Here is a 13,511-nt window from a genome sequence, read left to right as displayed (position 1 = left end):
AATGGCATTCTGCTGTTTAGCAATGTGATTAACTGTGGTTAATCACAGTTCATTTTTTAAACTGCTTCCCCCTTTACTTAAAAGAGAACATTAACTATTCAAACACTGCTGCCTGTTCGATTTTTTTGCTCTGCCCTCCATCTCCAACACAGGGGATCATATGCCTTCTCTGGTAGCAGTCCTACTAGTCAAGTACACATGCCAGGATGGTCACAGGCAGAACTTGCTCTGCCCCTGAATTCCCTCCAGACTCATCACAGCACTTCCAAGTCCACCCTTCCCCACCTCAAATCCATTCTAGGAAGAGAGCAACCTCAGACCATCCAAGCTGCTCAGCCTAAGACTCCACCATCCTCCCCTAAGAATAGCCCCAGTCATCGGCTCTCATGAGGGGAAAAAAAATGTGTTACCACAAGAGATTCAACATTTATTTCATCATAAAAGTCCATCAAATAAAACTATATACAGTGATCCATGCATGTGGCTAGTAACACAGACATTTAAAACCTGATTAAAACACAGTCTTCACACCAGCAGGGAAGTCAGGACACAAGGTGGAATTAGCAGGGGTCATAGTCATGTTTATATTTTGGATGCTTGTTGTAGCCAACTCTCTCCCCAGCAACAAGGCTCTGAATAACCCACTCCTGTGACACAACAGGGAGCCGTAATGCTTCTGCACACTTCAGGACAGCAGCTGGGCAGGACGAGTCAGTCACCACCACGTCAAACACACCCAAAGAAATATCTGCAAGGAGTAGGACACAGGCTGTTGGCAGGGCAAGAAGAAAAAGGACCCCTCCCTCCTTGCAGTCACAAGAGATGCACAGTCTCACTGACCCAGGGAAGTTTCTTTCATCTCTCCTCAACCCTACTCAGAAAATTCTGTATCTCGTCAAGTTAGAAATACTCCACACACCAAACTGGAGCTCAGAGGGAGCTTCAAGATCAAAAACAAAGCTGCCTTTGGCAGATGGAACAAGCAGCTGTTTGGGCTCACATCCTACATACGCTCCATAGCTTACAGGCCATCAGAACTGCTGACCCGGTTTTCCCTTTTTAAGAGCAGTCTGGACCATCAACTGGACTATTGCATCATTCCCAAATAGGGGTCAACAGAAGAGGGGAGCCTTCCCCATTTTATCCAGGCAGACAGCTATCCGTTACCCTGTCCTGTGTCTGCTATCCCTGCTCTCACTACAGCAGCCTGACCCCTCAGTGAGGCAATTTTACATCATTTTAACGCCACACAAGATCGCACAGGCACTGAAGTCCCAACTTCTGCTTGAGATTTACATGAGGCTCACTGGCTGGTGGGTACCTTTGTTCTGGTCATTCGAGTAATGTTGTTTAACTGATGCTGCTCCCCCGGTCATGAGGATTTCTGACCAAAGCTCAAGGAAGTTCTGCTGTTGGTCTGATACCAGAAGAACCTTCAGGTTACGGAAGGGGCTCACTCGGGGATGCCTGGAAAAAGAAAAAGAGTAGGAGCCCTATAAGACTCAAAACAGTAACTTAATTCTAGGGCCACTTACTCCCGGATACAAGGATGGCAAAGGGCCATAGATCTAATCAGGCAGCTACTGAACACCTCACAAACATCAATAACTTTATCCTCCAACAATTCCTGGAGGTAAGGAAGTATATGAACCCTTTTACAGAGATGGGAACAGAGGCACAGAGAGACTGATTTGCTCACAGTCACATTATGAATCTGTGGCAGAGCAGGTAAACAACCCGGGTCTCACATGTTCCAGGTCAGGCTTTAGCAGCAATGCCCCCTCCCTTCTCAGTAAGGGTGGAAGGCATGTGTGAGAAGATGTGGCTGGAGGGCACTGCTGAAACAAAGTATGCTAATGTTGTCCTCTTAATTGTTAAGATCTTTTGGGTAGTAAGGTGCCTGCAGCTGAGCCCAACACCCCGAGTCCATTTGTACCACAGCTGCTTATAGAGGGATTGTCACTTCCCTGTTCCATCAAGAGGATAGCTAGAATTAGAGATGCCACTGTTTAGGAAGCCAACGTTACAGACTTCCTGCTGCGATACTGCACTGCAAGCCCATACTTCTGCAACACAGGTTTCTCTCTTCCACTGAATATTGGCAGGGAGGGTTGGATTATCTCCTCCACAGATGTAATTAGCTGCATTTTCCCCAAGGAATTTCATTGTAATTTCCTGCATATTTCCAGTCTCTTTCTAGTTCCCTCTCCATTGTTTTGTCTTCTCATTTAGTGTTTATTTGCTAGTGCAACTAACATGTTAATCATCTGGAAAGGGGAAAAGATTAATCTACTATATGTTTTGAAATGTTTCGTTTGTGGATTTTTTGTGCAAAATTAAGCCATAGTTCACAATTACCCACATTTATTTATTTTGCATAAATAATCTTGCCACTTAAATGAGCTGAAATGCATTACTTTTTACACCGGAATATGGTGGGTGAAAGGTTTAAATAATTATTTTTGCTTTTCATCGGAAAAAAGTCACAAGTATTATGATTACAGTTCATACAAAATACATACTAATAAAATTGAAATCAAGTTGCCTATTCAACTGTCATTTTAGTGAAAAGAAAATTTGTACTGTTACAGATCACAAAGTAATTCAAGTTAGTTACAGAAAGCATAATGGAAGCTTTATAAGTTTCTGAGTCAAATGTACTATGTATAGTAATTATTCAATAAAATGAATCATGTTTGAAGTTGAAAACCTACATGTTTAAAATTGTTCTTTTACTTCCCTTTTGCAAGCAGATTAATACAAAATTCTATCACATATATTTAATGTCTTGAACTTTCCTAAAAGTGTAATAGGTAGTGCTGTGCAATAGGGACATTAAAATTGTGTAATGGGGTAACCATGTAAGTGCTGAAAATCTCAACAGTTCCACGGTTACCCATGCTGTGAGGTCTGCAGTATAAAGCTTAGCTTTATATTGCAGATCCCACAGTGAAGCCTCCCGGGGAGGAGGGCTGCCAGCCCCTGCCCACCCAGCTCCTGCGGCAGCGGCTTCACTACAGCAGCGAGCCCTCTTCCCTGGGAGTAGAGCTGGCAGAACTTGTCCACCAAGCTCCCAGGGAAAAGACACCTTCGAGTGTAACCAACACCATTAATCGATAAGCATCTGCACATCCCAATGGTACAATTTTGCTGCATCCACTACACAGCCAGTCTCAAAGAATATGGTAACAGCAGCTGCTTTATTCAAGTCCACAACATCTGCTGCTTTCCTTCATCAGCTACAATTGTCATTCAAATTTTACAATAGCTCTGTTAGTTTTCAGGAGCTGGGTGGCACATTTGGGGCCCGTCAAATTAAGTAACTGCCTATTTACAAGTCATTCTAATATTGTGAGAACTGGGATGAGGGGACCTATCTGAGATTTTTTCACTCACTCATGAAATCACTTGTTTCAGTCATCTTCACACCTCTTCCATAGGGCCCTCTCAAGTTGTCCTTGATTTTAACTAACCTCCCTTTGCTCATACTGTTGGCTCCCACATGGATGAAGTCCAACCTTCCTCAGAATTCCCTTTTTCCTAGCACCTGGGAAACACTGGCTCTTGAACATGGCAGTGTAGGAGTTAAAAGCAGAGGGGACAAAAGAGGTCGGCTGGTGAAACTAAAGGGGTGGGCAATAATTTTTTGCTGGGGCCACTTCGAAAATTGGCCTGGGGGCAGGAGTGCAGCAAGGCCTCTGCAGGCCCTAATTGGCCTGGGGGTGGGGGAGCAGCAGGGCCTCTGTGGGCCAGATCCACCTGCTTGGCACGCTGGTTCCAGCTCGCGGAGGCCCTTTTCCCCCTCCCCCCTTTCTAGAATCTGCCCAAGGAACTAAAGTGAGGAATAGAGCTTCCTCTGCCCTGCTGCACGTCTGTTTGCTCCCCAAAAGCCCATGTCCTAATGGAACCCAAGATCACATGACAAAGAGAATAATTTCTGTACTATGGGGTTGGGGGGGGGGGGTGTAGTGTCTGATACAGACACAGACCTTCCCCATTAGACAATTCGGCTAGACAGCTGCAGCTGCTCTTCTTTATTTGAGTTTTGCTTCTCTTTGTGTCCACGGCCAAAGGCAGATTGTCACAGGAGATGGACTGCCCACCGCACCAAACAAAGGAGGAGGAAGTACTCACCACATTACGGAGAAAACAGGAAGTTATGTTCCCCTCCCACCCATCTAGTTACTTAGAGGACTCCCATTACACAGTGGTGCAGCACCTCCCAATCACTAGTGTATTTAGCCTCACAACAACCCTCTTGCTCTATCCCTACCTACACCTTTAGTTCCTGCCTACTCAGTGCTTACCACTCCAGCAGCCTTTGCTCTTGGAGGCTGTAGCCAGCTGGGAGAAGGTAATTCCGGTAGTTCTGAAGCTGGTTTGCATGGCAACTGTCATGGACCCAGACATGAGATACACAGGGAATTCCACTGGCAAGGCACAGGAAGTATTTCCGGGTTCGGCAGTGCTGATCTGCAATCAGGAGACACTGATACGCCGCATTACACTTCGGGGAGACAAAGAGACAAAGCATCAGAACCTGGTACTTCCTAAGCAGTCAGAGGTATCCTTCCATAAAAACTCTTTAGAGAAACTAAGAGCCCTCAGGAGGCACAGAAAGCAGGAGGAGAAACATACAGCTGCTTCCTGAAGGACTGAAGCATGGCACAAAGTATATTCCCCCCAATCTTCGGTGAAGTCAGCTGTTTAAGGTGACTTGGTCACCTGGGTAAACCCAAAAAGTCCACCCCTTCCAGCATATTGAAGTCCAAGAACTCTTCTGAGTCCTACTATGGCCTTCCTGGGCTTGTGTCAGTCTACCACTCTTTAATATAGAATAGTGATAGAAATGCAGCCGTGTTAGTCTGGTGTAGCTGAAACAAAATACAGGACTATGTAGCACTTGTTAGTCTTTAAAGTGCTACATAGTCCTGTATTTTGTTTCAACTCCTTAATATAGTTGTTTCATCTCATAAGATGGCAGTACTGGGAAACCCAGACTTAGATGACTCCTATTACCACAATTTGCTTATTCAGTGATTTCTAGCCCTTTTTGGGCTGCCTGTCCCTGTAATCAAACAGCCCAACAGAATTAAAAAAAAAAACGGGGGGGGGAGGGGGCGCGGACGGACGGACTTAAAAACTTTCCCATGTCTTTTCCTATGCTACCAGCGTTCTTAGCTGGCTTCCTACTTTCAAGGAACACGGATTCCTAGCCACGTCTTCCAGCTTGGCTCTCCCAGCTTCCACCAGGTCCCATTCAATAACAGCAGCAGATCACTTCCTGGTCTTGTCTCTTCACTTTGCCACAGTACTTCCTTCAGCAGCAGCAGGCCTTCTACAACAGGGCACCCACTTTGGCCTTCTGAGAATGAGCATGCACCCGTTCACTGGTAGTCCAAGTCTATCCTCTCCCAGGACTCCTCTCTTTACACCCTCTACAGGCCTGGCTCCAAGTCACTGGACTCTTTGCCTCCGTGTGGGAAGGGAAGTCAGGCTAGCTCTGGGGCAGCTGAGCCCTCAGCCCTCTAAAAGGACCACCTCACACTGACATACAGGATTTAAAGATCTTCTGTCGTGGGGTGGGATCTTTTCTGCAAAACCCACAGAGGCATCTGAGAGCATCCACATATCTGGAGATTTAACTTCAAGTTTCAAACCTTCAGGCTGGAAGCTCTCTGGATCTTTGTATTTCACTGGGCCTTTCATCAGCTCTTCCCAGAGAGGTAGCTCTCAAGGAGTTCACAGACACGTGTGGAGTTAAGGGGGCTGTATGGCTAGCAGGAGGCTGTTAGAGATTCCCTGACCCTCACCAACACTGTTTTCCTAGCAACTCTGGTGAGAAGAGGCAGAGAAACGAAGGTCAGATCAGCTGAACGAGGGGGCATCTGTCCTCATAGAACAGAACACTCGGACTGGAAGGGACCCCAAGAGGTCATCTAGTCCAGTCCCCTGCCCTCACAACAGGACCAAGCACCGTCTAGATCATCCCTGACAGGTGTCTGTCTAACCTGCTATTAAATATATCCAGTGATGGAGATTCCACAACATCCCTAGGCAACTCATCCCAGTGGTGTGTCTCAGAGATCAAGGAGACAGACAGTGAGCCTCAGCACATTGCCTTGTTTATACCCTCTCTAAACCAAACCTCTGCATTTTTTGATCTAAGTTCACAAGTGTCTATGAGCCCATTCACAACTGTACCCAGATCTTGCCCTCAGTTGATACAAGTAATTGAGAGCTTGTGACGGGGAGAATGTGCCCCGCACTGGCGAAGGGGGGGCCAAGACTGTGGGCGGAGGAAGTCCCACCCTTCTTCCCAGACTGGGCATGCTCCAACAGCCAGAGCTGTATAAAAGCCAGTGGAGCAGCTCAGTCTGGAGGGACCACCAGCAGGGACGGAACTCAGGCTGGAGCTCCTGAGCAGTCCCTGCTGCCGCATCCGCCACAGCCACAGCAGCCTCAGAAGCAGCCACCGCAGCCCTGACCAGGGAGACCTTCTTCATGAGTCGGATTCATTGAGCAATGCCCCGAGAAGGGGGCGACACCAGGGACAGTAGGAAGTGGCCTAGGGCAGAGGTTTGTCCTTCTGGGAGCTCAGCGCATTTTGGTGGGATGCCCCTGAGCAGGGAGTGAAAGCATCCACTGCCAACAGGGCCCTGGGTTGGGACCCGGTGGAGTGGGAGGGCCCGGGTCCCCCTACCTCCCTGCCCCACAACACTCGTCTCCCTGACAGCTGGGGGAGACTCATCGGGGCGTAGGTCTCCAGGCGAGAGCACCTTCCAGAAGCAGAGCATAGTACCTTTGACTAGGCCTGCAGGGCCATATATATCCTGAAAGAGGGAACAGTACTTTTGGCCAGGCCTCTTGGGCCGTATTTACCCTAAATTTGGGAACAGAACTTTGGAACCAGGCCCACAGGGCCATATTCCTTGTAAAAGGAGGGAATTGTACTTTGGGGACCACCCACCCCTTTTGAAAAGGGACATCGATCCTGCCTTTGGAGGGACCTCTCCCCAACCGTTGTGGGGGTCTGGCCCCCTACAGAGCCCAATAAGGTACAAGAGCAGTTTCCATGAATTTTTCCAATCTAATTTACCCGTGCACTTGTTATCAATGAACGTCACCTGCTTTTGATCAAGAGCATCAAATGCAATGTGAAGATGAAAAGAAGAGAAAGGCGTGGGAGCCCTATGCACAGACTAGGGCCCCACTCTATCCTCCCACCCATCCCTTCCCCCAGACAAGATTTCCAGGTATTACACAAACATTACACACACAACCCCCATCACTACATGCTCCCAACTGCCCCACTCCATCCTACTCCAGCCACCTTCCAGAGTTGTTTCCCTCCCCCTCATATAATTTTAGCTCCTATGGGAATGCATTATGGGCACACTATGTTCTCACCTGGGTTTCATTGAAGTCCTCCAGGATGTAGCCAGCTCCAGTTCGCAGCTGCAATATTGTGTACTGTTTGTTGTAAGGAATTGAGAATTCTGCAACAGGAGGAGAAGAGAGCTGACAGCCTTGGCTACCTAAGCTATGCCATGCCCTCAACCCAACAGAGAGACCCCACAGATGTTATAAAAATCAAGAAGATGTGGTGAGAAGACACAGAGCACCCCTTGGCGGTACAGCAGAGTGCTGAGGACATTTCTGGCCAAACTGTTCACTCAGGTAACCCATGAATCTTAACAACTGCTTTTAAAATCAAAGCATCAAGTTCATGCACATCAGCACCATCTGCCAAGGGCAAGTTCAAGTCTCTTGTTGCTGCTCTCTCAAGCCCTAAGTCACTCAGCCCAATCACCTGCAATCTGCCAGTAATGCCAGCTGTGACAATACCTGCACTGACTGAAGAACCTGCCATCACTATTGTAATTTTCCTCCTGCAGGCTAAGTTCCTGGAGCCAGAGACTGGCTCTGGCTCACTTCTGTGAGGGGCCTAGTAGAACATGGGATAAATTGTAAAGGAGGGGGCTCACTGAATTTGCAGATATGCCCGAGCAGATGCCACCAGCCCTTTCCCTAAACCCAAAGTATTCCACCTGGAAATAGAACAGGGAAGATTCATCTCACCTTCCTCTTCCTCACTACTGCCTGCAGGACCAGCTGATCGCTTCTGGCAATTAGCCAGTTTGTCACTCGGGGTTGCCATAGTGAGAAGAAAAGCGTAACCCAGAAAGAGGGTCTTATTGCGGGGCAATGGCCCATGATGCTCCTCCAGCGTCGAGGGGTCTCCTGTGTGATCTCCACTTTCACAGGGGCTCAAAAACTCACCGGCCCTCACAGCCCCTATGGAGAGAAGGAACTGCTATGAATGCTCTGCATCAGGACACCCAATACAAAGGCAGTTCCAGGTGGCTCACCATGCTGGTACTTTTCCTTGTGGGTGGCCAATGTGGGCTCCAGAATAGAAACTACTTTTAAAAACTCTTTCCCTCATGGTTGAAAAGAATCTTCAAAATGTAACTGGAGTGTACGTCACACTAATGTCTACCGGAACGTACAGACTGCCTGAAAAAATAGCTCAGACAACGGACAGATGTCCCATGCGTCTCCATGACTGTTGACTCTGAACTCTGACATTGGCAATTTATTGTCACGTATTTTAGTGCTGCTCAAAACATACAAGAAATGGGAAGGCTGATCACATCTCTGACATCAGAGCAATGCCCTGCAAAGCACGTCTGGTCTGGGTGGGACTTAGGACACATTGCAGCCTATTTTTAATCCTTCAAGTCCAGGGTAAAAGAACCTCAAGTCATGGTACACATCCAGAGAGAAGCACAGCCTCAAACACAGGTGGATGGGAAGGAGGTTCTACACATTTGCTCAGGAGAAAAGGGAAAAATCTACTTCCACAGGAGGAAGAGAATCCTACTGTTCCTGAGTTTTAGAGCAGTGGGGAAGGCTCTTACCTGGTTTCATTGCTGTAGACTTTCGTCCTCGTTTGGCTGGGGATCTCTCATCTTCAGAGGAAACTAACTTCCTCTTCCCAGACAGAAGACCTGGGGTGACACGTGGACTCTCCAGTCCCTTGCGAGTGGGTGTAGTGCTGCTGCTGGAAGTGCTAGGTGAGCCAAAGTTACTGCGCCGCTTCCGCTTCCCCTCCACCAAGTTATCTAAACCATGGTAAACCAGTGTTAAGTCATCAGTTTCCTGCTCCCTCTCATAAGCATCACCCACCCCAGTGACACAAACAGCTTCATAAGCGGAGCACACTGAGCTTACACACCATCACCAGGCCCAGGGGAGAAAATCATCTTTCCTGTATCTCATGTCTTCATTCACTTCCCATGAGACTCCCTTCTTCCTACCTGCTTTCACAGGACTGCCATAAAGGCATCCCTTCACTGAGCCTGGCAAGTACTATGGATGTTACTGCAGCTCCCTGCCTTCTATTCACCTCCCTCTCTCCTTTTTTCCAGGTGAATCATACCTGTGCAGCAGCAGTCTTGCACCGTGCTGTCAAAACAGCACTAGAAAGCAGGAGCAGAGGCATGATCCATGCTTAATAATCAGGGCCTGTCGAGAGCCAGTTCCCACTGAACTCTAATGGATAGCATGCAATGCCTCTCAAGGCTGCCAATAGACATAATATGATTAGCAACGTCTGTGCATGGCCATTAGAATCACACACTGAGTTCAGACCTGGAGTATCACATGATCTGGACGCAGTTAGAGGGACTCCCAACAGCTCAATTCAGTCCCCTCTTACCCAGGCTGATGTCAGCTGCCTTAGTCAGGGGTGTGACTGGTTCATAGGGACTCAGCCCATACTGCTCCCGAAGCTTGTTTCCTTGCTCCAAGGACAGGATTACTGCCATACGCTTGTACCATTTCCTTTGGCCTTCCTTTTCAATACAGTAATACAGCTCTCCAGATTCCTTCCTGTGTCCCTTCACCACACCTGGGAAGACAGCAAAGTAAACTGTTTACTGACAAGATCTTTGACTCCTGACCCTACCCCACAGCCAGGCACCCGCTTCCCAGCAGACAACTTCTACAGGATTCAGTGACCTAGAGACCACTGGCCTTCTTCAGCCCAGAGAGGAAGTGAAGGGTTGAGCTGCAGCAGCCCAGCTGTTACCTGCACTGAAATACTCATCCTCAGAGAGCGCAGTCACCTCAGTTTCCAGGGGAATGGGATCGCAGAGTAAAATATCTTTGCCTAAGACATCACACTCATATCCATCATCAAAAAGCAGCTTGTACTTCCCTGCCCCAACATCCTGGGTGATCGTCCCAGAATAAAAGTAGCCATTTGAGGACCACTTGGCTACAACTCGCAGGCCCACAAAGCTGTTCCCAGAGGATAAGTCTGCGCTGTCAGAGGGACCAGCCACCGTCTGCAAGGGAATTTCCGGAGAGTCACTTCGTCGCAAGGTGCAAGGGCCGGCAGCATCAAATCTGTCCCCACCATCTGGTGGTCGAACCACAATGCGCACAAAGGGTTTCTCCTCGGGTGATGCTGTGGCTGAGAGATCTTCCACAGCTGCCATGCCACTCCCAGCTGCATCCCTGGGAAAGGCAGAAAAAGAGGTGGGCTCCAGGGAGAGCAGAGAAAGCAACTATTGTGTCTCAAAGGAAGCTTTCCCAAGCTGGGTACTTGCACAACCACCTCTCTCTGCTATCTCTGCATTTCCACACTGAGGCCCTTCTCACCCTCTCCTCCCATCATATGCAGCCACCTGATCCCTATTCACTATTTGCTCATTTAAAAGAGACACACACTCGGTTCTATCCAACTTTACCTTGTTCCAGTTGTTCGAGATGGTGGGCGGCCTCTTCTCCCTCGCCCACGAGGTGTAAGTAGTACTTTCCCACCCTGTCGGATGCCAAGTGCTACATCTTCATCTTCCTCGAATGCCATTGCTCCTATGTGACTGGCTCTTAGAGGTGACCCTGGCTGGCCAGCCCCTTTTCTAGGGCTAGGAATTAAGGGAGATAATTTCAGTGTCCTGGAAGAAGCCATCAACAAATCCACTCCCTCCAATTTCAACATGATCCCCAATTTCTAGTGAGAAAAGTCTGCCTGACAGCCACCTTGCTGGCAGTGTGTCATGAAGCCTATTGGAAGCACTGAACCAAGGAGAGAGAATTCCTGTCCTTTTAGGAAGAAAGGAGGGGGTTAGGGGAAAAAGAGAACAGAAGGCTTTCCCTTCATCAAATCAGGTCCCTCCCACAAAATGTATGCAATACCCCATCCTTCTGACAGTCACCATCCACTTGTCTTCATGATACATAGCAGCTCATCAACTCCATCCCCAAGAAGTACCTGCCTTCCTGTCTCCGAGGCATTATATACACACACCTCAGTTTTCCTAGCAGTCCTCTGCCACTGGGTAAGGCAAATTCTCCAGCTTCCATTCCACCGACTTTCCCTTTGAAAGATCCTGCTCCCCTCCCTGAGCTACTGCCACCATGTGTAGCTGATAGACCACTACTGGTGCCACTCGATGTGCGATGGAGACTGGAGGCCTTGGATGAAAAGGAGCTGATGTCCCCGAGGTCCCCGGAGGTCAGTGATGAGCCCCCTGTCGTTCGGGAGGGGGAGAGGTCTGTCTCACATTCCTGGCACTCCACTGTAGGCTCTTCAGTCTCCTGAAAAGGAAACGTCAGACTGCAAGCCAGAAGCAGTACAGGGATTTGGGGAGGGGGTGGGGGGGGAGAGGCAGTATCTAAGTCAAGAGGAGGGAACAATGTTCGTATTATCTGAACCAGCACACTTCAGTCCAACCCAGGAATCTGGACAATTCCAAGAGAAGGGGCCCTATCTCAGGAAGGAGCTGTAAGTGCCATGTGAAAGAGAAGTTTACTTCCATGGAACCATTACTGGAGTTCTTGAAAGTATTTGCTCCCTATGGAAGTGCCACATAAGGGTATGCGTGCACCCATACTTGCTCTTGCCTGAAGATTTTTTCATTAGTGATACCTGCCGTTCCATGCTTGCCCAATATGGAAGGGCAGACCTGCAACCGCTCCATTTCCTTCTCAATCTCTAAGCATAGTAGGCCTCCAAAGCAGAAGGAACAGGAGCATCCATAGGGACAAAACATCTCAAAGATCTACAGTTCCTGTTCATGGTAGGTAACCTCTTCCTTTTTGGAGTTACTGTCCTATAGGCATTCCACACAAAATTATCCTTCTGTGGGTGCTGAGGAGGCAGATTCAGTACAGAGGGTAGAACAGTTTAATTAAAGGCCTCGTCTGCTCTGGAGGCTGTACTGAGGCATAAAGCTGAGAACATGCACATGGGGCATGAGTAGGCTGCTTTGCAAAAGTTCTTGATGAAGGCCTACTATTAATCTGAGAGGCCAACGTCCACAGGAGCAATGCACACTGAGGAAAAACCTATTGTGTTCACAACAGTTTATTAACACACTGTAAAATCACAAACAGTTCAATCCAGGAAAGGCAGCACAGACAATATAATATGAATGTCCGAGCATCCATGCACTCCACCATCCCTTGCAGCAACACAATGTTAGTCATTCTATTCCTCAACACGATCACTACCACCAGGTGTCATCCTGGTGTCTCTCCAGGCTGTACCCAAGATACACCTTTTATAATGTATTAGGCCAATGGTCCCCAACCTTTTGAGGTTGTCGGGCGCCAGGGGGCGTGGCCGTTTGCCCGCCGGGCGCCAGGGGGCAGGGACACTAGGGTGCCCGGGGGCGGGCCCCCCCTTGACGCATGCCTGGGGGCGGGCCCCCCCTTGCCGCTCGCCGCCCAGCTGCGCGCCCGGGGGTGGGGCCCCCCCCATAGCCACGCCCCCGGGGGCAGGGCCCCCTCCAAGGGCCGCACGCCCGGGGCCGGCGCTCCCCGCCGAGTGCCGTGGCCGGCGCTCCCCCCGCCGAGTGCCGTGCGCCCGGCGCTCCCCCCCGCCCCCCCGCCAAGTGCCGTGCGCCCGGCGCTCCCCCCCGCCCCCCCACCGAGTGCCGCATGCCCGGGGCCGGCACTCCCCCTCTCCCGCCGAGTGCCGCGCGCCCGGCGCTCCCCCCCACCCCCCCGCCGAGTGCCACGCGCCCGGGGCCGGCACTCCCCCCCTCCCGCCGAGTGCCGCGCGCCCGGCACTCCCCCCGCCAAGCGTGCTCCCCCCGCAAGCGCCCGTGCACTATGTGCCCGGGGCCAGGCCAGCCCCGAGCACCTGGCGGGCGCATTGAAATGCCCCCGCGGGCGCCATGGCGCCCGCGGGCACCGTGTTGGGGACCACGGTATTAGGCTGATGCCCATGATGCCTGGTGCATATTCATTAGAGGTTTCAGATCCTTTTTCCATATTTGAACTTCCACATTCCACAAATGTCAGAGTGCCTTTTTGTAAGTTATTAGGCCTTTTATTTCTAGCTTATTAGCACGTGTTTCTTGATTACCATGGTATTGTGTATATGTTCCTCTCTTGAAATCTCTCAACCTGGCATTAACAATTGTATCTTATGGTTATCAGCCAGCAGTTTAGTCATTACACTATTCTATCTTCTGATCAGAATGACAACAGTG

The 13,511-nt window shown here is 49.6% G+C and overlaps 1 protein-coding gene across 3 annotated transcripts in view; it reads right to left on the bottom strand.

Moving 5' to 3' along the window:
* Nucleotides 1-414: 414 nt before the first annotated feature.
* The window catches only part of TP53BP1 (tumor protein p53 binding protein 1), a 100,010-nt gene continuing 86,913 nt past the window's right edge, over nucleotides 415-13,511 (bottom strand). For all 3 annotated transcript variants that reach the window (XM_075916957.2, XM_075916958.2, XM_089782142.1), the window contains 10 exons: nucleotides 11,321-11,610; nucleotides 10,761-10,937; nucleotides 10,097-10,527; nucleotides 9,725-9,916; nucleotides 8,925-9,128; nucleotides 8,083-8,298; nucleotides 7,411-7,499; nucleotides 4,308-4,507; nucleotides 1,322-1,467; nucleotides 415-748 (listed from right to left, as the gene is read on the bottom strand). In XM_075916957.2, coding sequence (XP_075773072.2) covers nucleotides 561-748; nucleotides 1,322-1,467; nucleotides 4,308-4,507; nucleotides 7,411-7,499; nucleotides 8,083-8,298; nucleotides 8,925-9,128; nucleotides 9,725-9,916; nucleotides 10,097-10,527; nucleotides 10,761-10,937; nucleotides 11,321-11,610 — 2,133 coding nt within the window. In that variant the 3' untranslated portion in view covers nucleotides 415-560. The remainder of the gene's footprint in view (nucleotides 749-1,321; nucleotides 1,468-4,307; nucleotides 4,508-7,410; nucleotides 7,500-8,082; nucleotides 8,299-8,924; nucleotides 9,129-9,724; nucleotides 9,917-10,096; nucleotides 10,528-10,760; nucleotides 10,938-11,320; nucleotides 11,611-13,511) is intronic.

Source organism: Pelodiscus sinensis, chromosome 14 (assembly GCF_052426305.1).
Source record: "Pelodiscus sinensis isolate ZL-2025 chromosome 14, ASM5242630v1, whole genome shotgun sequence".
Taxonomy (NCBI): Eukaryota; Metazoa; Chordata; order Testudines; family Trionychidae; genus Pelodiscus; species Pelodiscus sinensis.
The sequence above is the reverse complement of the archived record's forward strand: the minus strand, read 5'-3'. Positions and strand labels throughout refer to the sequence as shown.